This window comes from Saccopteryx leptura, chromosome 11 (assembly GCF_036850995.1).
Source record: "Saccopteryx leptura isolate mSacLep1 chromosome 11, mSacLep1_pri_phased_curated, whole genome shotgun sequence".
In the NCBI taxonomy this organism is placed as follows: Eukaryota; Metazoa; Chordata; class Mammalia; order Chiroptera; family Emballonuridae; genus Saccopteryx; species Saccopteryx leptura.
This window is the reverse complement of record NC_089513.1, coordinates 346,359-371,578: the sequence shown is the minus strand read 5'-3', so window position 1 is coordinate 371,578 and position 25,220 is coordinate 346,359. Positions and strand designations below refer to the sequence as shown.

At 54.8% G+C, this 25,220-nt stretch overlaps 1 protein-coding gene across 7 annotated transcripts; it reads right to left on the bottom strand.

Annotated features, from left to right (window-relative positions):
* Nucleotides 1-1,435: 1,435 nt before the first annotated feature.
* On the bottom strand, nucleotides 1,436-22,809 carry LOC136383305 (PI-PLC X domain-containing protein 1-like). Of its 7 annotated transcripts, XM_066353052.1 has the most exons (8): nucleotides 22,741-22,809; nucleotides 12,196-12,343; nucleotides 10,644-10,888; nucleotides 8,460-8,596; nucleotides 6,387-6,515; nucleotides 5,334-5,489; nucleotides 4,446-4,629; nucleotides 1,439-3,652 (listed from the first exon to the last, which is right to left on the bottom strand). In XM_066353052.1, exons 3-8 carry the CDS (start codon nucleotides 10,831-10,833, stop codon nucleotides 3,414-3,416), a joined length of 1,035 nt encoding a protein of 344 aa, XP_066209149.1. In that variant the 5' UTR covers nucleotides 10,834-10,888; nucleotides 12,196-12,343; nucleotides 22,741-22,809; the 3' UTR covers nucleotides 1,439-3,413. The 7 variants fall into 7 exon arrangements, with proteins under 7 accessions (XP_066209155.1, XP_066209152.1, XP_066209153.1 ...); XM_066353058.1 differs by lacking the exon at nucleotides 22,741-22,809 and having other exon boundaries at nucleotides 1,436-3,388; nucleotides 12,196-13,129; XM_066353055.1 differs by lacking the exon at nucleotides 22,741-22,809 and having other exon boundaries at nucleotides 1,437-3,652; nucleotides 10,622-10,888; nucleotides 12,196-13,128.
* Nucleotides 22,810-25,220: the final 2,411 nt, after the last annotated feature.

Here is a 25,220-nt window from a genome sequence, read left to right as displayed (position 1 = left end):
GAGGGGTGTGTGCAACCTGTCCTCACATCCGGGAGTGCTGGTTGTTCAGTGTTACTCTGTGAGGCTCACGCCGCTGGACAGGCCTGTCACAGCCCCACTCCACCCTCAAACCTGTTCCTTCCCAAACCTTCCCACCCTGGCCCCCTGGCCTGGCCGTGCTGGGAAACTCGGTTTGGTAAGGTCTAGACACTGTCCCCTCAGGTGTCCATGTCTCTACCCTCAGAACCTGAGCTGGTCACCTGAATGGGCAGGCGGACTTTGCAGATAGGATCCAGTTAGGACCCTGAGATGATGGTGAGTCTCCGTTCCCCAGGCAGCCCCTGGTGCCACCACCCGGGTCCTAACCAGAGGAGGCAGCAAGGCTAGGATCAGAGATGTGTGGGCAAAGCCAGAAGCCAAGTCAGGGAAAGGTCAGGACACCACGGGGCTGGCCTTGCAGGTAGAGAAAGGGGCCACCAGCCAGGCAATGGGGTGCTTCCCGAGCTGGAAGGACTGGGCCTTGGAGTGTTCCCTGCAGCATTGGGGAACCAGCCCTAAAACACTCCCCCTTCCCGGGGCCTTTGGGGGAGGCCATCCTGTCACACCCTGACTTCAACCTGGGGAGACCCCTGCAGACTCCCGAGTCCCAGACTGAGAGAACAGTGATGTGGTGGTGTGTTGCAGTGACCTCAGGACTGCTGCACACAGGGGATCCTGGGTGCAGGACGGACAGCACACGGGCTCCTGAGACTGCCTATGGATGACACGGCCCTACCCTGCTGTCCCTATGGGTTGGACTCCCAGAGTCGAGCAGGCCTGTGGTCCTGGCTGACCTGTCCGGTCCACCGGGTGAATATGCTGCAGGACGCCCACATGGTCCCGTGGCCACAGGACAGCCTCACTGTCCTCTCCTGGCTGCTGCCCACACTCGACCGGCCAGTTCCCGCCTTCATCTGCTGCAGCCCACTTCCTCCCTGGCTGGGGAAAGGGGACTGGGTGGGGCTTCTGGTCTCAGGCTGGCTCTGCTCTTGGTACCCCATGGCCTGCTCCCCTGTCCTCACTCCTGGAGTGGAGGAGGAGAGAACTCACGCCAGGGCTACCTCAGGCACAGCCTGGCTCACTGCCTGGTCCCGACAGCATTGTGGGGGCTCAACTTAGTGAGGCCACAGGAGGAGGATGAGGTTGGGGTCTTGGGGGCCCCAGAGAGCAAGTGTTGGGATTCGTGTTGGGGAGAACAGGTGCAAGACCACTCCATACTACTGATGGTCTTGTCCCCTCCAGGTTACAGGGTCCGCTGGGCCCACAGGAGCTCTGATCCTGAGAACAACCACAAGTAGGAGGGAAGGAGGGAGGGATGTAAAGAGGAAGGGAGATAGGCCGTTGTTTTGACAGGGAAAGGCAGTTTGGGCTGGGCAGACCAGGGGGTGCCCATCATGTGTGTGACGAGGGAGCATTTTGAGAGAGAGAGAGCCCAGGTCAGCATGTGCCTGGTGGCTCCTTCACAAACATTTATTGAGCAGCTTCATAGTGGCAGTCCCTGCCAACGGCCTGGAAGTCAGCCGGCCCGGAGTATCCTGCTGGAAGAACACGTCCTTCTAACAAAAAGTCTGGAGGAGTCATCTTTACAATTACATGCAGACCTTTGGTTAATGGTCCCTGGGAAGCTGAAGGTATTGTGAACCTCAGAACTCTTTATAAAGCAAAGGTAAATGGGAAGGGGGCACAATTCCATGTTTAAAATTAGTTCCCTGGGACCTGGACACAGTTCACATTTCTAAAGCTCCTTCATGTGTGTTCTCAACATCTGGGTTGTCTGACCACAAAAATCCGTGTCAAAGCTGAGTTTCACATGAGTTCGTTGTTGTCCGGGAGGAAGTCACTGCTGTGGACGGTTCCCGGCTCAGGCACGACCGAGGGAAATGTGGGTATGCAGGGGGTGACAGTTGCTACTTCAGAGACACTGTGAGCCATCCCAGCATGTGGCCCTCACACCTGGTCTGCTGTGCTCTACCAGGCTGAGCTGTGGCCTGAGGTCCCAGCGTGTGGTTCCTGGGTCAGGTTCTCAGGGCCTTTGTGTCACAATGGCATCCTGGTCCCCGAAGCGTGAGTAGGTTTGTCTTGTGGGAAATGGTTGAGTTGACCCCAAAGAGAATCCAGTCCAGCAGGGTTTGTGCTGAGACACTGTAACGTCTGGTACCCTTGCTTTTAGGATGAATGTTCCCTAACAGGACTTGCACAAGGATTCTGACATCCCTTCCAGGAGGGAAGTGATGTGAAACCATGGCAGTGGTCCACCCTTTGTCTGCGAACGGGAGCCTCTAGCTCGAGAAAGCCATGTGCACAAAGGAGGTTCTTCTGTGACCGTCGAGGTCCTGAGACCTGGGCTAGGGTCTCGAGAGGCAGCTGAGCTCAGGCCTCTGGGAGAAGGTAGAGCCCCCCGCCACACATGGGACTGTTTCTCCAGATGGGGTTTTAGCTAAGGGAGATGCCAGAGCTAACAGAGCAGTATGGGCCTTGTGTGTGAGGTGACAGGTGGCGGCTGTCGTGAGGGACCTGCTCTCTGGTAGGCCGTTTGCACCTTTAGAAGCAGCTTGCTTTGGGAGGGGCCACCAGTCCTGGGTCTGCACGGCTGGAAACTACCGGAGCGTTAAGTGCACAGGAAACAGGACATACAATGCAGGTGATCGGTGCTGATGCGGGTGCTGAGTGGACACAGAATGTGGGACCCGCAGAAGGAAGGGGGTGGGAAACTGGGAGAAGGGGGAGGGTGTGGGTGTGATGCGCTGGCTTCATTTCGAAGCCTCAGTAGCTGGGCCCAGGCTGGTCGTCTGCTGGGGTCGGCGGACCCGGGGCCTGGGTGCGGGAGCTGGCATGAGCGGACAGGGCAGCTGAATGGACGCGGGTGTGTGGCAGCATGCCATCCATGCCTGTGTGATGCTCACACCTGGGAAGGGGGGGGGGTTGCAACAGCCTTCACTTTCATCTCAATTAGAAACTCCCGAGTCCCTTGAATTCATGAGCACCTGCTGTTTTTCAAGTGATGTCATAAATAGCAAGAGCTTTTCTCTATAGATTGCGACACATGATGTCCGGTCTACCCTGCATGGCCCTACCTAGGGCTTGTGTAGCACTTTGGACTCAGGGGGTCACCCTGCTATTTCCCAGGGTCCTGGGTGAGCAGACGCCTCTGGGCGTCTTGCGGGCACCCAGCGGCCAGCATGAGCCTGGAACATGTATCCCGTGGTTCCAGATAACTGTCCTAGAAGAGGCACCCATGTCCACATGGGGTCATCCACACAGTCGAGGATTCACTGGAGTCTGGGGGCTGCAATGCCAGCTGCCACCGCTGTTGGCGCTCCGGCCACCATTCTTGCTCTGCTGGCTGGACACTCCCGCTAGAGGGGCGAGGCTACAGGAGGAGGGAGGGCGCACGGTCAGCACGAGAGCAGCTTCTCGTTGAGTCTGATGACGTCATTGACAAAGCTGTCGGAGCCGATGAAGTCGCCTGCGATGATGTTGGTGCAGCAGGTGCCTGGACCTGGGCACTGGTCCCGCACCCAGGCCCTGAGCTGCGGCAGGCTGGGCAGCGTCAGCCTCCACAGGGATTCGGACGGGTGTGCCAGGATGTACTGCAGGTTCTCCGTCAGGTTGATGCCGGCTACGAACAGCCCGCCTGCAAGGGGTGGGGGCTACCATCCACATGCGCCCTTCTGGGTCCCACCTGGTTCCCACCTGCCCCCCACCTGGCCCATCAGGCACTGCTCTCTCCCTGCTCCCTGTGGTCATCCCCACCGTTCCAGCCCCTCACACCAGTGCAGACAGCTTGAGCTCCACAGTGCTGTCACATCGCCATGCTCTTGCTACAGAGGGCTCTGGTTAAAAAGTGACCCGACATGTCCACATCCTGACCCCATGCAGTACATGGATTAATAGCTGTGGGAATCCCAGGTAGCACAGCAAGCCTAACACACAGCTGCCCTCTCACAGTGCTGATTGTGACAGGAAAGGGGAGGCACTCCGGAGGCCCAAAGTACGCACAGACATAGCCATGCACGCTGACCACGGATATAGAGCAGTTGAAACCATGGGACTCTCTTTGCAAGAAAATCTCCTTCCCCTCAAGCCACAGACACAACAGTGCAGAGCAGCCCCGTCTTCAAATCAGCTGGGGTCGTGTGTGGCTCGTGTGCCCAAAAGTGCTCATGTCCTTGCAGAGAGTCATGAGCACTAGATGAGGAGGCCCGGAAGAGAAACACGTGGGATGCTGTGCGACGTCAGAAGGGACAGAAAACCCCAGAACTGCACTGCTCTCCTTGCTCAGAGCTGGCGGCTACCACGGCAACACCCAGACCTCATGCAGCTGAGCCCTAAAACCACACATGCATGTGTGCACACATACACACCCATGATGGATGTGTGCTGTATGCACACGTGTGTGAGTGTATCCCCATAGGATGTGCACCCACCTGGGCGGCCACAGCTTTTCATGTGCTCCAGGTAGCGAATCAGCTTCTCGGGCTTCACCTGGTTGCCCCACCAGTAGGGGATGGCCGGCCACAGCTCCCCGTGCCGGTGCACGGTGCCCTCGTCATCGTAGGACAGGAGGACCTGCTGGCCCCGCGCCCAGAGCTGCCGCAGTGTCAGAACCTCCTGTAGTCGGGGGGTGACGTGTCAGGGTTGGGAGGGGATATCAGGTCTGTGCGAGGACAGTGGGGCAATGAGGCATCTGTGTCAGTGTTGTGGCATCTAGATTGTCACAAGGACAGACACTCATTTTCCTGGAACAAAGCCTATGTTCCTCAATGAGTGACCGGGACAGGAGGCTCACTGGGAGTCAAGCTGCACATGAACAGAGGGGATTTAGGTACAATGAGGTCACTAGGGAGAGTCCTGACCCCAAGGAAGGGGTCCTTATAAGAAGAGGAGGCGAGGACACAGACACACACAGAGGGACGACAGTGTGAGGACACAGGGAGGAGACGGCCATCTGCTTGCCCAGGAGAGAGGCCTCAGGAGGAACCAGCACTGCCCGCACCTGAGTCTCAGACTCCAGCCCCCAGGATGGAGTAAGAAGAAGCCCTGTGGGGCTGAGGCTCCCAGACTGTGCATCCTGTTGGGACAGCCTGGGACACTGTGATAGTCACCGTGCTCACAGGGATCACATGCTGTGGCAACTTCTAACGCGCTAATTTTGACCCAGTCTTCAGAGAAGCTTCCAGAAGACCATGTCAGTGGCTTCACCGGCACTAGGATTACCTCAGCATCAGGTATGGGGAAGCCTCGCCCCCTCCCAAGACCTGTGTGGGGAGGCCGTGCCTGCCTCACCCCTCAGGGACACTGCATGTCCTTCTCACCCCTCGGGGACACAGCATGTCCCCAAAGATGTTCTTGACACAGGCAACCAGGTATTCGTGCAGGTCGTCTGTCATGCCCTCGAAGTTCCTGCAGGCCAGGATGACAACCTCTTGGGGGTGTTTCTCCAGCCACTCCGAGATCTCCGTGAGCGTGTCCTGGGCAGTGGACAGGAGTGCGCAGGGTGTCATGGCCCGCCGAAGGGGCTCCCAACCAAGGTCACTGGACACATGGCTCAGGTTGGTCCTGAACTAGCAAATTCATAACACCTGGATGCCCCCATGGAGCTCAGCTACTCAGTGACAGCCAGGCTACTGCTGTGGGGGGAAGTGTGCACACGTGTGTTCATGTGTGCATGCAGTGTACCCATGTATGCGTACACTGTGTGTGTGCTCTGCAGAGGACACTCTGTGTGCAAACATTAACTCTGGGAGTTTCAGGGAGCATGCAAGGGCCAGCAGGTGGCCTATGGAGAGAGGTCCCAGGGATGGCCCCTAGATCCTGAGGTCTCAGGGGACTGTGGGCAGCTGTGACGCAAATGGGGACCATTATAATCTGACTTTAGAAACACTGGTCTAGTAGCTGAGAGGAGAAGGGACTGGAAACATCTAACTACTCCTTAGCTGGATAGCTTGGCTGGTTAGAGCATCATCCTGAAGCTGGTTTGATGTCCAGTCAGGGCACATACAGGGGCAGATGGATGTTCCTGTCTCTCTCTTTCTCTGCCTGTCTCTCTTGCTAAAGTTTTCTTTTCACAAAAGGAAATATCTAAACTGGAGACAGGACAACAATGAGGGACCCAGTTTTGCAAAACCTCTGGCAGCCTGGAGGAGCCAGGGGTGTGCTGGCACGGGGAGGGGGGCTCAGAAACAGAGGAGGGTCAGCAATTCCCAGTGACCGAAGGCTGGATGTCATTCATGTCCCGTCCTGAAAGACTGTGTGCACCCCCTTAGCGGTTGCCTATGTCCCCCTTACAGGCTGGCTGCGTCCTGTGCAGAAGGACCTGGTGTCCATCGCTGTGCTAGGCCTCATCCGCCCCCCTCTGTCCCGCCTACCTCGACCAGCACGGCCGTGTACATCATGTGCACAAAGTGCAGGTTCTTCTCGGAGCCCTCCAGCATGTGCGCGATCCGCAGGTCCAGGTAACGCACCCCGGCGTCCAGCTGCTCCGTGACGTTCAGCTCCTGCGGACAAAGGTGGGTCACACACTAAGCTGCCTCATGTGTCCATGCCCGGCACGGCTGCACCAGCCCATGTCAGCTCCTAGCAGTTGGTGGCCGCCAGGGCTCGGGCTGTGCATTTGGGACCCACTGTGCAGGGGACAGTGGCTGCTGGGGCCACAGGTTGTACGTGGAGTGAGCCTGTCCTGGGAAGCGCAGGGCTGGCCCCTGCCCTCAGCATGTGTGTGTGTGTGTCCAGACTCTGACCCCAGGCTGAGCCATCCATTCAGAGTCCCTCCTACCCTCCCCCCAGGCATCCTCTGAGCCTCTGGAAGGGCCCCTCCCCCCCAGGCTGCAGCAGCCCCAATCTGTGGTCCCGGTACCCCTCCAGGACCCTCATAAAACAGTGGTAACACTACAGAGGTAAGAGATGACATGCTCTGTGCACAAAGTAGGGACGGAAAAAGAAGAATTAATGTGGAAACGGCTGTCACACCTGCGTGGCCAGGAGGGAGCTGGGTTTCCCTCATGTGACCCCGCCAGTTGAGGGAAGGGACCAATGTGTGTGGGGTGTGGCAGGCCTACTGTGTGTGCAGAAAGGCCTCAGAGGTGTCGCCATGGTCACTGGCCCTGCACCCTGGGGCAGATACCCTGACAGGGCGTGTGAGTCACCCGTTGCACCAGGGGTTGCACCAGGGCCGGTGTCCGCCAGACTGAGCAGGGAGTGGATGGTACAAGTGGCCCTCGGCCAGTGCATGCTGGCTTCACCCTGGTGCTGGACCCATGGCCCAGCCAGAACCTGCTAATGGCAAGCGAGGCCCATAAGTTCCCCAGGTGTCTGTGACCCCCCTGTTCCTGTGACTGCTTCATGGGGGCCCCCCACTGGTGACGGCGGGTGTGTCACTGAAGTCACAGTTGCCTGCCCTGCAGGACAACGCGTCCCGCCCCAGTGCCCTTCCTGCAGGCTGTGGTGACTGTCCCAGCTGCATGCGTTCCTAGGCATGTAACCACCTGCTTAGGAATGTGGCCTCCCCACATCTCACACCAGGCGCTCCACCCAGCACACTGGCCGGCCATTTGGTCATCTGAAACTCAGAGCAAAGCAGTTACAGAGGATGCAAACCTCAGCCCAGGGTGTGGGGGCTGTGCTGCTTATCCATCTGCCAATCGTGTCCAGGGATAAAGCAGAGAACAGAGGCCCAGGGAGCAGAGTGCTGGGTGAGCTATCCTCTGGGGCCCAGCATGGGGGCCCTCAGCTGCGCCCCATGCCAGGACCACAGCCTGGTGGATGCCCCCCTCACAGCCTGGATGGCTCTGGGCGACTCAGGAGGCCTCTTCTTCTCCATGCCCCACAGGGATCCCTCCTCCCCTAAAACCTCCAATTCAAACAGGGAGGAAGGGCTGTGGGTGACAGGGTCGTGGCCCAAACGGGGTTACACAGGACAGACTTCACCGTCTCTGCAGAAAATACAAGACAAGACGCCTGTTGCTCCCGTCAGAGCTCTTCCCTGACAAAATGTGTAAGGCTGGGATCGTTCCTTTTCCGTGTTTGTGCGTGCTTGCGTGTGTGCACGCCTGCGTGCATGTAAATGTCCTAAACCCTGGGGTGTTCCCTGAAGGCCTGGGACATGGGACTGTGGGGAAGGAATCCACAGTCTTCGCCCTGGGGGGTGACTCCCAGCTGACAGTTCTACCAGGAGGGTCAGACTTCACCTGGAGGACCTAGGTGGACCAGGCGTCTCCACTCGGCTGCACAGGACCCCTCTTGGCTCTATGACCTCTGAGTGGCTGTCAGCAGGGTGCCCCATTCTGGTCCCAGCTGACTGTGTAATAACCCTGCTCTTTGTCTCCTTCCTGAGGGCAGGGTTCTGGGTTGGCAGGACCTTTGTTTTCAATTCTTTTCCCCTGAAGCAGCCCCAGGGGTTTGGGGGGTGGCTGCACAGAAAAGCTGGTGGCATGGATGCTCACCTGGGTGACGGACCACTTCAGCACCACAGGCCGTGTGATGCAGGGCAGGGCCTTAGCCAGAAGCTGCAGGAGTGGAGACTCTGTGCGGGAGATGGGGGACTTCTTGTTAAGGCTGTAGGTCATGGTGTCGTGGCTGCCTGTAATCACAGTGGATGGGGCCACCATCAGTCCCTCCTTGTGGGGAACACTCAGAGAACATGCGGTATACCCATGAACACGCAGTATCACAGTCCCAGCCCGGGGCAGATGGTGGCTCCAAATGTGTGCCATCCCAGAACCTGCTGCCCAGACCTGTATGAAAACAGGTCTTTGCAGATGGGATAAAGTAGAAGGGTCTGAGATGAGTCACCCTGGGTCAGGGGGGCCATGCACCGCACCCAGTGACAGGAACCTTCGAAGAGACAGAGGAGGAGACACAGACACAGGAGAAGCCACATGGGGATGGAGGCAGAGATGGGAGGGAGGTGCCACCAGCCCAGGGATGCCTGGAGCCCCAGGAGGTAGGACAGGCAGGATGGACCTCCTCCCTCCAGCCTCCAGGGAGAGTGTGGCCCTGGGAGCCCGGGGTCTCAGATATCTGCTCTCCAGGAGTGTGGGGGGGATTTATGTCTAACAAATCAGGTCTGTGGTATTTGTCGTAGGGGTGACAGGAAATTCACGGAACTAAGCATCTTAGTTGCAGACAAGTGAAAACAGGTGGGTAAGTAAAACAATTAAAATCCTCTATTATTTAGACTTTTATATATTGTATGGCATGTTTCCTGTGTAACGTATGTGGGTCCATTTGTACGGGGTGGACAGAAGTAGGGTTACAGTTGTGAGAAAAGGTTTATCCTTGTGTCATTATTTACTAATTCTTGTGTTATTTTCCATACAAACAGCTGTAAACCTGCTTTTCCCTGTTTGTGGGTTATCCTTTATGTTTGTATGTCTTTTCAAACAAGCAGTGTGATCAAACTGGGGTTTTAATCAGCTGTCACAACAATGCTGGTGGTTTCTGCATGGGCCGTGACTCTGCCTCAGAGACTCCCCTGTGCTGACATTTGTGAGTGGTGGCTGTCAGTGCCCCTTCCCTGAACTTGCTGTGCAGCATGTCCCCTGAGCGCGGGTATCTCTGTGCACCTCCAGGCTCTGACCATGTCTCGTGGCCCTGGCTGAGGTTCTGACACCCAGCAGGGCAGGAGAGAGCACTGGCCCTCACAGCACCTCCACTGGCTTGCCAGGGTCCTGGGCAGCTGTCCAAAGGGCACAAAGTCTGCCTCCCCAGCAGTGCCAGAGGCCGGCTCCCACCTCCCAGCGTCACGGGTTCCTTCTGAGGCTTGGAGCCCTGTTCTCACCCTCCAGTTCCCTGGACGTGTCACCAGGCTCCCAGCCCTCCCTCCCCCTGCAAAGCTAGCAGCGAGCATCCCCAAAGCTCTGTCTCTGGGCCTCTGGGCCCTGGCCTGGTAGCTCAGCTGGTTAGAGAATTGTCCCGACATGCCAGGGTCACAAGTCTGATCGTCAGTTGGGATATATTTGTGAAGTGACCCATGGGTGCACCACTAAGTGGAACAATAAATGATAGCTTCCTCCTCTCTCTAATCAATTGAGAAAAAAAAGCTTCGTCCACAACCTGTCCTGGATCAGTGAGGGGACCCAGCACAGCAGGCCTGACCCGCCCCCAGGCCGGCAGACCCGTGCAGGGTTCAGTGTGACAGTGCCAGTGGTCTGAGGAGACCTCTGCCCTCGTGCCCCCCCACACTCTGACCTCTGACCTGCTGTCCTCATGGCCAGGGCCCATATGCAGCTCTGCTAAGGGGTCCACACCCAACACCCTGGCAGGCCTGGTGCTGGGGTCCCTGGACTCACAACATGGAAAAGACTCCTCACAGGTCACCACACTGTGAACCCTCCAGACGCCAAGTACAAAGGACGGTGGCACACCTCAGACCCAGAGACCAGGGGCCTGGGAACCCAGAGTTTCCCCAATGGAAGGACAGGCTGGTGGAGAGCAGTGTCCTGTCCCCCCCCCACTCCCCAAAGGCATGCTTTCCTGGGGTCCGCCATGCACCTTGCAGGCCATAGGTGGCAGAAGAGCAGAAGGAAGCAGACACTCATATGTGAGTATGTGCATGTGTGTGTAGGCATGTGGTTCTTGGGGCTTTCCCACCCTCTGAACGCACCCTGGGATCCCCAGGCCGTCACCTGGGATGGACAGATGGTGCAGGGGCACATCCCAGAGCCGGGGGCACAGCGCCGACATCCAGTCTGCATTGGCATTCCTGGTGCAGGGCAGGCCCAGGAAGCTGTCTGCTGCGTTCACCTGCCCGCCCATCACGGGTGACCCCAACGATCTGAGGAAGGACAGGAGCAGGTGCAGGGAACCTGTTCTCATTATACACGGCAGCCGCGCTGAGAAAACAGACTTCTGTCCAGATGTGGGTTGGGAGCTGGAGAGGGTAGGAGAGGGTGGAAAAGTGTGTAAGAGAGAGATAGAGGAGGACAGACAGAGAGGGCAGTCAGGGAGGCAGAGACAAACAGATATGAGTGTTGACACAAGACTATTTCTGTAGAGGCAGAGAGAGATCGAGAAGACAGGGAGACAGAGACAGAGGGTAAAAGGGGGAGACAGACATGAGGAGAGACACAGGGTGACTCTGCAGCACCTGAGCCAGATTCAGGGTGGCTGAAGCACGTGTCCCCTCTGCAGAGACACCCCTCATCCTGCGTCACCCCCCCCCCCCGAACCATGGGAAGGGGCTAAGGTGAGTCCCCCTGGGGTTTGAGTTGCGTCCATCCTGGGGCGGTGCTGTGGGGCTTCGAGTCAGCACCAGCCCATGGGCTCTGCCCCTTGTTGTGGGATGCTGGGCTCTGATGTGGCAGCTCTGCCTGCAGGAGGCTCCCCGACCAACCCTCACGCCCCCAGGAGGACTGGACGTCAGGGGATCCGAGTCTGGGCATGTCACAGGCCCTGACGTGAGGGCTGCAGCCGCCACCTGAGTGTTTCCCATCTGCCCGTGCAGTGGACGTTCTTGTGTTCTCAGGATGTGCGGAGGAGGTGAGCATGTTGCTGCCCCAGCCACACTGGTCAGGATGCACCCTGGTGGTCCATGGGGACCCCATGGGCAGGACCGGACCCCCAGGTCCCTCTGATACCAAGGGCCCTTTGTGTCCCCATCGACGTGGGCCTTGGGGACCCCCTGGGTCTCACAGGACACTGCAGGACGAGGTAAGGTTCCCAGTCACACTGACCTGCCCTGGTCGGTGAGACACCTGAGCCTCTAGCTGTGAGCCCACCTTGGTGCGGCTGCTGACTGGCCATAGAACCTCTCAGGAAATGGTTGGCAGGTGAATAAAAGGATGGATGGGTCCACACCTGCCCAACCCTGACATTCCTGCCCTGGTCCTCACCAGGTACCTAGATACTCAGTGCAACATCAGTCCAGGAAGCCCTGCCTGCAGGCAGCAGGGACAGGGGAGCTGGGCACTGAGTCCTCCCCCAGGTCAGCAGCCCTGAGCCCAGTGGGGCTTGTCACTGCCCCAATCCCCTGGGTCAGCAGTTCTGAGCCCAGGAGGTTCACACCCTGACGGCTGCAGGGCACATTGGTCCCTCTGCCCCCTCCCTTGGGGTCCCTGGGATCTAGGTCTGGGCAGAGCCTGAGTGACAGAAGAGGGGCCCCATGGAGACCATGCTGTGCCTGCTGGCTCAGCTTCCCATGGGGCCTAAGTTCAAACAGACCTCAGGGACCTCACTCACCTCTGTGGACCTCACTCAGCTCCACTGAGCCTTCTTCTGTCCCTCCAGCAGTTTCCAGCTGGGCCTCCGCTCTGCTCTCCCTCCTCAGACTGGGCCACTTCCGAAAACACTCCTACAGACCTGGATTGGATGCTGGGAACACCCACTCCTGGGAGGGGGAGGATAGGAGGAGGGGCCACCACCCGGAACAGCCCTGCTGAGCTTGAAGGTGGTGGCAGCTGTAATACCTGAGTCCAGAGCAGGACCCCACTGTGAGGACAGCACTGCCCAGCCTGAAGGGGGACCCACGGCCCTCACAGCCTCCAGTGTGGGGAACAGACCCTTATGGGGACGTCAGGATGCCCTGCCATGGCCATGAGGCCCCATGGTCACAGGACACAGGATGGGGTAGGCAGCTGTCCTGCGTGTGACCACAGGGTCAGTGGTCAGAGGACAGGCAGTGACCTGAAAGCCCAACCCCACTCTGACTGTGGTCCCTGCTTGCGGTCTGTCTGGGCCCCAAGCCAGAGCAAACACGCCTTCATCCCAGCCCTCTAGTGGCTGCGGCCTGGGCCTGTGATCTCTGAGCAGCAGTTCAGCAAGTGTCCGCGTCCTTTCCTGAAGTGTCCGGCCCTCCGAGCCCTGAGTGGCCCTTGTCCCAGAGCCCATCAGGGCGTGCCACCTGAATGGGGGAACTGTGTTTCCTGGGTGAGTCTGGTCCTGCGGACTTGCTCAGCACTGTCGCTGACCAGACCTGAGGTGACCAGGACCCAGCAGGGGTCCCTCATCCTCCTCCCTCTGGATGTCAGTCAGCATCCAGACTGGACAGACTCAGTGGGCTGTCCAGTCAGCAAAGTACATTGAGCCCCCATGTCCCTTCCTGGCGAGAAGACAGGACTCAGCCATGAACAAGACGGGAGGCATGTTCTGGGCGGCTTGAGGCCAGCATGTGAGGTACAGTCCTCGCTCCTCTGTTCTAGGCACCCCTCCTACAAGCTGCAGGTGCCCAGGGGCAGCTGTGGTCTCAGGGACATACTGCTGCCCACCAACTCCCCACAGACCTCCTTTCCTCCTCTGTCCGTTCAGCTCAGCCAGGCCCATCAGCCCTGCTCCCCTCCCCCAGGTCACTCAGCCCAACGCCCCCCCCCCCCCCCCCCAGGACACACAGCCCAGTGCCACAGGGGGCGTAGCTGTTGGGCACTGTTAATGTCTCCCTTCTGTGATGTCCACCTTGGACCTTTCTGCCTCTGGTGGGGGAGTGGTTGGACACAGTTGTGCAAATCTCTGGAAACTCTGAGTGACCCTGTGAGTGTTCCTGAGGGTGCTGAAGGGAACTCCGGCCACGGTCCAGCAGAGCCCAGAGCAGGGCACAGGCCCGCACGACTCCCATCTGGTGCAATGACGGGGCCCTGGGCCTCCATGTGGAAGGGCAGGAGAGGAGTCAGATGGGGCTGTGACAAGGGCTCCTGTTATCCTGGCTTTGGAGAAGGAACCTTCTAGCTCCTGGGTGAGGCCCAGTGACACCCACCTTGGCTGTAACCTCAGGACTGGGACAGAATCTGCCTGTGTTCCTTAAGCCACCATGTGTGTGGGTGGCCTTCCATCCGGGTCCTGATCCCACTCCTGCAGCCCTCAACATTGTCCCTCCAAACTCTAGCTGACCCTGCCTGCTGGTCACTGTAGGTATTGGGGCCAACCCTGAAACTGCTCACTGGCTTCTGCCGTCCCTGCCTTCTGACCTGGGACGTGAGCTTGTCCCTCAGCTCCTCTAGGGAAATCAACACTGTGAGGGTCCTCCACTGATCCCCCTGCGTGCCCAGGCAGAGCGCAGCCTCCCATTCTGTGACACGGGTCTGGGACCTGCCACCTTGCCTGTCCTTTGTGTCAGCCTGGGCAGCTGGCTGTGCTCTGACCATGGCTGCGGGACGTGGCACCAGGCTGTGGTGCCAGAAGCGCAGGGTTAGAAAGGTGGGTGATTCCGTGGTTATGTCTGCGGGGACTTCTGGGTAGGGGCCGCCCACTTTGTGCAGAACAGCTGTGACCCTGCGGAGCTAAGGACAGAATCAGGAGCCCCCCCCCCCCCCCCCCCCACACACACACGCAGGGCTCCTCTAGGTCAGCATTCTTGGCTGTCAGGGGCCCTCAGTGTTTCTGGCGACTCGTGGGCAGCACTTGGGTTGTGTTGGTCTGGGGTAGGCTGGGGCCCAGGGGTCGGGGCAGGTGCTCCAGTCAGCTGCATGGTGTCCCCAGCGTTGGCCGCCCCCCCCCCCCCACTCCCCGCGTTCCCCGGCTGTCCCTGCTTTTGGAAAACCCAGCACTGCCCCCGTGTGGGGGCTGAGGGCGAGGCAACCTGGTGCCCTGTAGACCAGGTCAGGGGGTGCGGAGGCCCGCCCACTGCACCCTCCACCTCCATCGGCCGGGCCAGTTCCTCCGCTGTGGTCTGGGTGGGCTCCAGGTTGTCAACCTGTCTGTCTCCCTGTCAGTCACATCTCGCTCCGGCTTTCAGGACAGAGGAACCGTCCACGGGGGAGGGAGTCCAAATGCGGTCGGTGTGACCTTTCGAGGAAAAGAGGTGGAACCTTTTCCTCGGACCCCCTCCCACTGCCCTCACCTCCCCGGTCCCCCCTGGGGCTCCGTGCCCCACCCCCCGCCCCCAACTGTGACAACATCTTCCCTGCTCGTTGGCTTGGCCGCCTCTGCCTGAATTCCCTGCGTCCGCAGCCATGACCTCAGGTCCGGGGTTCGGGGACGGGAGCAGCTTTCTGGATGGTTAAAGGTTTAGGAGTGGAGGGAGCTACCTCGTCCAGGACAGCCCGCTGCCTCAGATTTCGGGACGTTTAGGGTCTCTTCCTGGCCCGTCCCTAGGACTCACCAACCCGGTTTCGTCCTGAATTTCTCGAGAGGAGGGAGCTGCTCCTCCGTGCAGCCTCCCCCAGGTGGCTCTCCCGCGCCCCTGCCACCCAAGTGCGGCTTGGAGCAGGAACCTCCGCGCTGGGCAAGGAGCTCCCCTCAGCCCTAGGTCCTCTTGGCCTTGCCCCCGGCCTGCTGGCCGTGTGGGACCTCGGACCCACGCGTCACCTTTGGCCCTGGGATTTTCATCTAAGCAGTGACAGGTGCCCTAGTGCAAGTGTGAGAGTGACCGACCCACCAGTGACAGTTTCCCTGGGGACTGTCCTTGGCTCTACGTGTTTCCAGGGGTCTTCAGGACATTTACAGTTCCTCTGGGATATCTTTGGCTCATTAATTTGGCCCCAGCTGTTTTTTTGTGTTTTTTTTTGTTTTTTGTTTTTTTTTTTATTTAACACAGAGCGAGAGTCAGAGGGATAGATAGGGACAGACAGGAACGGAGAGAGATGAGAAGCATCAATCATCAGTTTTTTGTTGTGGCACTTCAGTTTATTGATTGCTTTCTCATATGTGCCTTGACCATGGGCCTTCAGCAGATCAAGTAACCCCTTGCTCCAGCCAGCGACCTTGGGTCTAAGCTGGTGAGCTTTTTGCTCAAACCCAATGAGCCCGCACTCAAGCTGGAGACCTCAGGGTCTTGAACCTCGGTCCTCTGCATCCCAGTCCAACGCTCTATCCACTGCGCCACCTCCTGGCCAGGCGACCCAGCTGTTTTCTGACAATATCTGAGTTCCTATCGCCCACACCCACGACGGCTGTGAGACTGCAGACAGCTTCACCCTTCACGGGGGTGGGGGGGCTGTGTTTAGGTGTTTGTGGTGTTTGAGCAGTTGGCACTGTTTCCGAAGTAGGTGCTCTTAGTTTCCACTGCAACCTCCCCCAGAGGGCCCCTCCCACCCTCGCCACCTGGGCTTTGCCTGGACCCATAACCCTTCACTCATGGTGGCTGCATCCGAACCTCCCCCCACGGGCCACACACTGCAGGGCATGCTGTCTCCACGATCTCGGTCCAGTCCAGATGAAAATGTTACCCGTTGGCTGAAGCCAAGTATTTCTGTAGACTTTGTCTCTGGAAAATCTAAACAAGAAGTGAGCAGGGGTGACTACAGTGACCCTTGGTGAGGACACAGGCCCACCCCTTCACCTGTGTCCGCCTCCATTCTGTACCAAGGGGAGGTCACTAAACTTGTCCCAAAGAGCACTTGTGTCCTCAGAAATACTGGAGTGTGGACACCCAAAGGTAAGGACACTTGAAAAAGAGTAAACACACTACACACCCAAGGTTCTCTGATGAGTCACGTATTACCCCAAGTAGCATCACGCCACGTGTGTCCTCATGACCCTACGATGTCCTGGGCATTTCACCACCACTTAGTGCCCCATCTGGAACCTCTCTGCCCCATCACTGATTCCCAGGTGTGTCCTTTCTTGTCTAACAAGCACACCAGGAACATGCTCACCGCTAAGGCCTCTTGTGTGTGCAGAAACTCGGGGACACGTTTCCTTTATCTTGTTAATGGGTATAAATTTGCTTCAGTCTTTGTCACAGAGACTCTCAAGGGCAGAGATAGTCTCCTCCCACTGAGGTGTGGATTCGGGAACCCCAGTGATCAGGGTGTGAGGCTGCAGCCTTCACAGGGATCCTGGCTTCCATGCATTCCTTATACCCCAGACTGGCTTCCTCATTATTGACAAAAGAACATTGGAAACCAGTAGGTTTCAAAATGGCCTTGGGTAAAATATCTAAAAAGATTTAAAAAAAGTGAAAGTATTAAAAACAGCTCTTGGAGGGGGAGGGCCTGCTGGAGAGAAGGGGAAGAGGATGGGAGAGGGAGATAGATGGTGATGAAGGGAGACTGGACGTGGGTGGCCTCCTCCACCGCATCAAATGTAGGAAGTACCTTCAGAGGAGGGAGGACGAATCTGAAACATTATCCACTGATGAACTCGTGGGACCACAGTGCTTTCCTTGTTCTTCATGTTTCAGCGTGTTGCTATGGGGGAAATGTTAACATTCTAGGGTTTATACTCAGGACACGTTGAGTGGGTTAGCTCAATTTAGAGGGGCCCTCTTTCCAATTTGGTTGAATGTGAAACCCCAATGACTCCCCAATGACTCCCCAAATGGTCCGGTGAGAAAGGGAGGAAGGAGCGGGTGTAGGTAGGGGCTTTGAGGGGGCTCGGTTTTCCCCTGTCGTCTGTGGAGCAAGAGGTCATGTTCCTTCATCCCCTCCCTGTATACGTAGTGCATGAAGTGAGACGGGAGAGGAAGCGACAAGGAATTGGAGGCTGTCAATGAATAAAGCATTGAGCTGGAAATGCTGAGGTTGCTGGTTAGAAACCCTAAGCTTTACTGGCCAAGGCACATAGGAGAAGCAACTACCAGTTGATGCTTCCCGCTCCTACCCCCGCCTTTCTCTCTCTTCTCTCCCTAAAATGAATAAATAAAAACAATTTAAAAAAATATATAGGTTGGAGAGTCCCATCTTTACAGGGACCCCAGCAAGGCCATATGAACTATTGCTGCAGCTTGAGGATCTCACATTAGATGCCAGGAAGGAATTTAGGGAAAACAGCCCAGCGGCCTGTTGGTTTGGCCCCTCTGTACCATAGCTGCTCTGCTTCTAGAGAAGGTCAAGAGCAAGTCATAATAATGGTGGGGGTTATGGGCACTGAGTCCTGTCCTTTTCCTCTGGATGCCTCCACTTTTCAGGTGGCCCCTCAGTGACCCTTCTCAGACTGTGGTTTCCAAGGAATGAAGAGGTTGTGAGAGTGCAAGGACTGGGAGGGTGTCCCCGGCTAAGCCTGGGCTTCCAGGTACTTGGCCAGATAAGTTTATTATTGGCCTGGACGTCAGCTGGGAATGGCAAGGACAGATTGCAGGGGGGCCATGCTGAGCTCCAAGGTCTCACATGCTATGTGGTGGTGGCTGCAGAGAGGAGGGAACGGATAGGAATATTGTATGAGACATGGGTCAAAATAGCACAGAGGGAAAGTGCTGGTCACACGGTTGGCAGGAGCTAACGAGCACTGTTTTCCTGAATCCTCACAGCCACCTGAGTGAGTGTGGTTCTCCCCATCTGACAGATGAGGAGACTGAGTTTTCATTTCTTTGCCTGTAGGTGGTGGAGCCAGAAGTCAGCTCTAGAGTTCATTCTGTGCCTGAGGGAAGTTCCTGTCAGGTGAGGTCTCAGAGGAAGGACACATGGGTAGGAGCAGCTCTGGACTGAAGAACAGATTTTAAAGTGCCATCAGACAGGGAGGGGATTGGGTGAGAACATGGCAAGCTGGACCATCAGATTATGTGCAGGTTTTCTTAAAAACCTAAATTTTTTTTAAAAAAGTACAATATTCAACACAAGGCTGCAAGGAGTACTTGGATTACTCGATTTGTCCAGGATACTGTGAGTTCGCAACTCTTCTGGCTCATCTTGGACCATTGGTTCTGGACTTTGAACTATGTTACAATCAGTCTTTAGTTCAAATACCTGTGAAATGGAGATAACAATTGTCCCTGTCTCATTTGGCAAATGGGAGCAATAGGTAAGGTGAGGCATGTTAGGGTCTTAAAATAGGAATTATTACCGGGTCTGGGTTCTCATTTCATGCGGTGGGTAGTGCCATTGCCTAATTTTTATTTTTTTGTCTTTTTTTTCCTTTTTTAAAAATTGAATCCAGAGAGGGGATGGGGGAGAGAGGGAGACAGAAGCATCAATCTATTCCTGTATGTACCCCCAGCCTAAGACTGAACCAGCCACCTCTGCATCTCAGCACAATGCTCCAAGCAACCCAGCCATCCAGCCAGGGCGTTTGCTGCTCTGTTTTGCAAATACTTGGATTAACATCACAGTGGACCCGTCTAGGAAAAAAGCCCACAACTATGTTTTTGCTGCCGTCTCATGGACCGCTCGAAAATAACAGCTAGGTAAAAGTCACCAGAGTTTTTTCCTCTGTTGCAATCTGGTGTACAATTTGAAATTAAAAGCTGAGTGTGGCCTAACCAGGCAGTGGCGCAGTGGATAGAGCGTCGGACTGGGATGCCGAGGACCCAGGTGTGAGACCCCGAGGTCGCCGGCTGAGCGTCGGACTGGGATGCAGAGCAAAAGCTCACCAACTTGGACCCAAGGTCACTGGCTCGAGCTGAAGGCCCATGGTCAAGGCACATATGAGAAAGCATGTGGACACTGAATCAAGAAAACATAACAATTTTTAATATATATGCACCAAACCAAGGAGCACCAATATATATAAGACAACTACAGACTAACCTAAAAACAAAACCCAACAAAAATACAATTATACTTGGAGATCTCAATATTCCACTGAATGGTTCTAGATCGTTTATCCAAACAGAAAATCAATAAAGAAATACTGGCCATAAATGAAACACTAGAGCAATTGGATATGACAGACATCTACAGGACATTTCATCCCAAAGTGACAGGGTACACATTTTTCTCTAGTGTACATGAAACATTTTAAAATTGATCATTTGTTAAGCCACAAAAATAACATAAGCAAATTCAGAATAATTGAAATTGTACCAAGCATATTTTCTGGTCATAAAGCCTTGAATCTAGAATCCAAGTGCAAAAAAGCAGTAAAAAAACTCACAAAAATGTGGAAACTATACAATATACTTTTAAAAGATGAGTGGGTTAAAGAAGAAATAAGCGCAGAGATCAAAAGATATATACAGACAAGTGAAAATGACAATACGACATATCAGAATCTATGGGATGCAGCAAAAGTAGTAATAAGAGGGATGTTCATATCACTTCAGGCTTATATGAACAAACAAAGAGAGCCCAAGTAAATTCCTAGAACAATACAATTTTCCTAGACTGAGTCTTGACATCTTAAGAAAACTTGACATCTTAAGAAACTAAAAAAAGAAGAACAAAGACAACCCAAAACCAGCCAAAGAAAGGAAATAATAAAAATCAGAGCAGAAATAAATGAAATAGAGAATAAAAAATTATAGAAAAAGTCATAAAACAAGCTGTTTTTTTTAAAAAAATCAACAAAATTGACAAATCCTTTGCAAGATTCACCAAAGTAAAAAGAGAAAAGACTCATATAAACAAAATTCAAAATGAAAGAGGAGAAATTACCACAGAAATCAAAGATATACAAAGAATTATTGTAGAATACTATGAAAATATGTCACCAAATTCAAGAATCTAGAAGAAATGAAGAAATTCCTAGAACAATACAATTTTCCTAGACTGAATCATGAAGAAGCAGAAAGCCTAAACAAAAACAATAAGTAGGGAGAAAATAGAAAAAACTATTAAAAATCTCCCCCAAAATAAAAGTCGAGGCCCAGATGGCTATACTAGTGAATTCTATCAAACATTCAAAAAAGACTTGGTTCCTAGTCTACTCAAAGTCTTCCCAAAAAATGACGAAGAAACAATACTTCCAAACACATTTTATGAGGCCAAAATAACCCTCAAAATAAATTTAAAATTTTTTTTATTTATTTATTCATTTTAGAGTGTGGGGGGGGGGGGAGAGAGAGAAAAGGGTGGGAGCAGGAAGCATCACCTCCCATATGTGCCTTGACCAGGCAAGCCAGGGTTTTGAACCGGCAACCTCAGTGTTTCCAGGTTGATGCTTTATCCACTGCACCACCACAGGTCAGGCCAAAATAAATTTTTAAAAAACTTTTTAGGAATCCTTGCTACTCAGTGAGGGACCCAGAGAAGCACAGTGACTAACAGCAGAACTGGGCCCAATGGAGAACCCTGACACAGGACGTCTCTTTCCTAACAGAATGTGAAAAGGAATGACCTCGGAAATGACACAGCCCTTTCACGTAAGCTGTCGCTCTCCCCAGAGAACAAGCTTCCTTTCCCAAAAGCCCAAAGTCCTAGGAACCATGGAAATAGGCCCATCTCGGCGTGATGCCAGTCTCGTGATACACGATCTAAATCCCCTGAATTATAAGAACAGAAGACACTTCGGGGCACGCAGAGATGATGTCATGGTACCCTGTGAAGTACAGCAGAATTCCGCTACATGGCGGCACACATGAGCATTCCGGAAGGGAGCATGCGAACTCCCTATTCCAATGACGCACTACGTGGTCTGTGCATCTTAGGAGGGGGGCTGTTACACGTGAAGGAAGTCAGGCCAAGCAGGGACAGAGGCAGTACCCGCGGCGGGGTCTCTGACAGAAGTGCAACAAGATCACGTGCATGAGGCGACTGGGAACACGCAGGCCCCGCGGGACCCCCACTTGTTCTTCCCTATCCCAACTGTTCCCTAAAACCCACCACCTCAAACAGATGGGCTATCTCCTCTTTCTTAGAGAACTCAGGATCTCGTCCCTCACCAACACCTTGAATTTCAAGTTATTGTACCTATAAACCCCGGGAAATGAAAACAGTGTCTCCTCACGACTCACCTCTGGTAAAAGTAAAGGGCTAGGAAAAACACTATACTGTGCACTTATACAAGATGCCGTTGGGGAAAATAATACCTACTTGAACAGTGTAGAAATTCTGTACTAATGCCGACAACACTCCCAAAACTGTCTGGTGCTGCATCCCTCACCCATTCCTCAGCTCTCTAGGGGGCAAACCTGACAGGCCCGCTACAGCCAAACACCACTCTTCACTTCCCTCACTTCACAGACTGAATCATAACTACCCAGAGTCTTCTCAGGCCTTTCCCTTTCCTTGCAAACACAGAAAACTACACCTCTAACAAAGTGACACCCATTAAGACATAAACGTAGCAACGAAGACACTTTTTTTTTTGATGCATACAAACCACTCCCACCACCAGCATCTAGACAACAAAGGTGTAAGAATTTAAAGGGCTCTTTCCTTAAACCTCCAGGTCTACGTGCAGTCAGATCCTGTCTGCTCCCTTCGTCCGATCTCCGGACCCTTCCTGGTGACACGTCCAGCTCCCACCTACACGACCTGGGTCACTATTCCCATGCTGCTCTGAACAAGAAAACTGCTTTCCTCCTACCACGCCTCAGGAATGCTAGACGATGCGGAAACTGAGGTGGAGGTGAGCCAGGATCCTCTCGGACCCATGGCTACACCTGACTGCGTCCTCGTGCCCGTCCTGCCCCGTGAGAAGCTGGAGGACTGGACATTAAGCTCACCTGCGACTCAGCACGCTCTGCTCTCTTTTTTTTTTTTTTTTTTTTTTTTAAGCTCTGCTCTCTTGAGCTTTCCACAGACAGACGGGAGACCCACCCCCAAAACTTCCCTCGCCGCAGACGTCTTGTGTCCTGTCCCACACCCTCCCAAAGTTTCCTTCGGGTTGGACCTCCTCAGGGCCACGTCCTGTACAGAGGACTCTGCTGCCTCTCATTCCACGCCAATCCTCCTTTTTACACCAGTCCTCCCACCTCGGAGTGAACGCTCCCCAAACCTCTTCCCCAAGCTCCTCACTCAGCACCTCTCACGAACCACCCTCTCCGCGACCCCGAGGACAGTCCCGCCTGCCTCCAACCGCGGGCAGGGAGCCCTCCATTCTCGGCCTGACGTCTCCCGCCTGCTCAGACCTGACGTCTTGACCTGCTCAGACCAAGACCGCATTCAATGGCGCCTCCCTAACGACCCTCCCCTGGCGAGGCAGGGGCCCTTCCTCCCTCTTTCCAGGGCTGCACCTCCCATTCCACCTCCCAGTCACCTGTCACAGACTTTCTGCCTTCTCCTCAGCTGCTCGCGCTGCAGGTCACGGTCCCCTCCCTCAGTTTCCATTGCCGGGACCTCCCGCTCAGCCTCGCTGTCCGGAGTCCCGCCCCTCCCGACTCCTGCCACGCAACCAACGCAACCAACGTGTAGATGCGTCCACGCTGCGCACCCGGAAGCGCGCCGCCGAGGGGAGGGAGAATGCGGGAGGGGCGGCCGTGCAGAGGAACGCCACAGCGAGATCTCAGCTGAGGAGGGCTGCCTGGCCACAACATCCCGGGAGTGTGGAGAGCTTCCAACAGCCAGGAGAACAAGAACTTTTCCCAAAGTTACTCTGCAACCGGCTGGAGAGGCAACTGTTTCTTTAAGGGTTTTTACATTCAGAGCCCTGCTCAGGGACGTCCTTCACCTACCAAAACTTTAAGTCAGTAACTAGTGTAGATACCGGCATAGACATAGACACCAGCGTATGACTGCACAAGACACACATGATTTCTTGTGGCTCGTGGCTTAGATGACAAAGTGAGCAATAAAAAATTAAAGATGCCACTTTAGGTTCAGGCAACTGCTATGCAGCAAAACAATGGAATGCTATCTGGAACAGTCATGAATGATCTGGGAACACTTTTCCTGGAAAAAGCAGCCTGGAGACCAAGACCTAAAGTGCAGAAACTAAATCACGGTAGCTGGCTGCACATAGTGCTGTCCTGTCCGCCCTACATGACGTGCTCGCTCACGAGTGAAGTCAGGTACAAGAAGCAACCAATGGGAATGCCAAGAAACAACTACAGGCAACAACGACTGGTTGTTTCTCCGTGTCTCCCCCAATACACTAGCTCTAAACTCAATAAATGAAATATAAGCAACAATACAACTTTCCATACTGTACCATTGCTCTGCTGTCCCCTTAATGACTGACAGTCTTTCTGCCTCACTCTCTCCTCTCTTCAGCATTCACACAGGTCCTGTACGCGCACACTCGCCACCTGGGAAACTGCTCAGGTGCACTGTGCTGCCTCAGCAACTGTAGACCGGACCATCTGAAGCAGCGAGCAGTGTATGACAAGCGACCTGACTGGACACTACTGTCCTGGGCGTTCCCTGACTGCCGGCAGCACGAGTGCCCCATGGGTCAGATGGGCAGATCCAAAAACCCCTGACTGCTGGGGGAACAACATATCTGAAACCTCACCCCAATGAAACCCCTGTAGGCAACTGTCCTTGCCTCATAATTCAATCCTTCCTACTGGTGCTACAATGGAACTAATAACCGACATTCTTCATCTTTTACTTTCCACAACCCACCATCTACAGACCTGCTTCTTACCATGTTGAATGAGTGCCCAACGGAGTATCTCTCAGATGACCCTGAGGGGACACAATATTACTTACAAAAAGCTCCTCATTCTCGGAACACCGTGCCTCCAGACTGTAACTCACAGAACATAATAAAAATACTGTTACTGATTTATCAGTACGTGAACCTGGGACTCTTTTTTCTTTCTTTCTTTTTTTTTTTTTGTATTTTTCCGAAGCTGGAAACGGGGAGAGACAGTCCGACAGACTCCTGCATGCACCAGACCGGGATCCACCCGGCACGCCCACCAGGGGGTGACGCTCTGCCCACCAGGGGGCGATGCTCTGCCCCTCCGGGGCGTCGCTCTGTTGCGACCAGAGCCACTCTAGCGCCTGGGGCAGAGGCCAAGGAGCCATCCCCAGTGCCCGGGCCATCTTTGCTCCAATGGAGCCTCTCTGCGGGAGGGGAAGAGAGAGACAGAGAGGAAGGAGAGGGGGAGGGGTGGAGAAGCAGATGGGCGCTTCTCCTGTGTGCCCTGGCCGGGAATTGAACCCGGGACCCCTTGCACGCTAGGCTGACGCTCTACCACTGAGCCAACCGGCCAGGGCCAACCTGGGACTCTGAAGACCTAGCATCAAAAAGCTGAGGTCACTGGATTGGGGAAATGCTCGTGCAGCTTGAGTATATGGTGACGGGCTTCAGCATGGCATCATGTACATGAATCCATGTTCTCTGGCTGGAGCCCTTCCTCTGACACAGTCACGAACACCGCAGAGGGAAGTTGCATTGGCCGTTCCAAACTATTTTGCAAATCAGCAGCACAGGTGCAAGGAATTTCCTCTTAAGAAGTGCTATTAATTCCCTATTTCCCCACTAGAGGGCAGCAAAATAATGTATCCATTCCCATTGACCTCTATTCAAGTGATATTCCCCAAATGCAGAATATATGGCAGCATGCATCAGAGGGCAACAAGGAATCCCACACTTGCAGACAAGAGGATCCCAAGCCGATGGGTCTCATTCATCAGACTAACAGGAGAAGGCGTGTCACAAAACAGTCAGCACAGCGAAATTGAGGACCACACGTGCTCAATGGAGGCTCTGGGGAGCACTGCGAGCACCAATAGAGAACCGAGAACTTCGAAGCTAAAAGTCTTGCCAGGACATGCTCCTGCCCACAA

Excerpts from the sequence above, each read along its gene's own strand:
- LOC136383305 (XM_066353052.1), bottom strand. The coding sequence starts at position 10,833 with ATGAGAACAGGTTCCCTGCACCTGCTCCTGTCCTTCCTCAGATCGTTG. Across the intron at positions 5,490-6,386 it reads ACACGGCCGTGCTGGTCGAG|GACACGCTCACGGAGATCTC; the intron begins GTAGGCGGGACA and ends TCCACTGCCCAG. Across the intron at positions 4,630-5,333 it reads ACATGCTGTGTCCCCGAGGG|GAGGTTCTGACACTGCGGCA; the intron begins GTGAGAAGGACA and ends CCCCGACTACAG.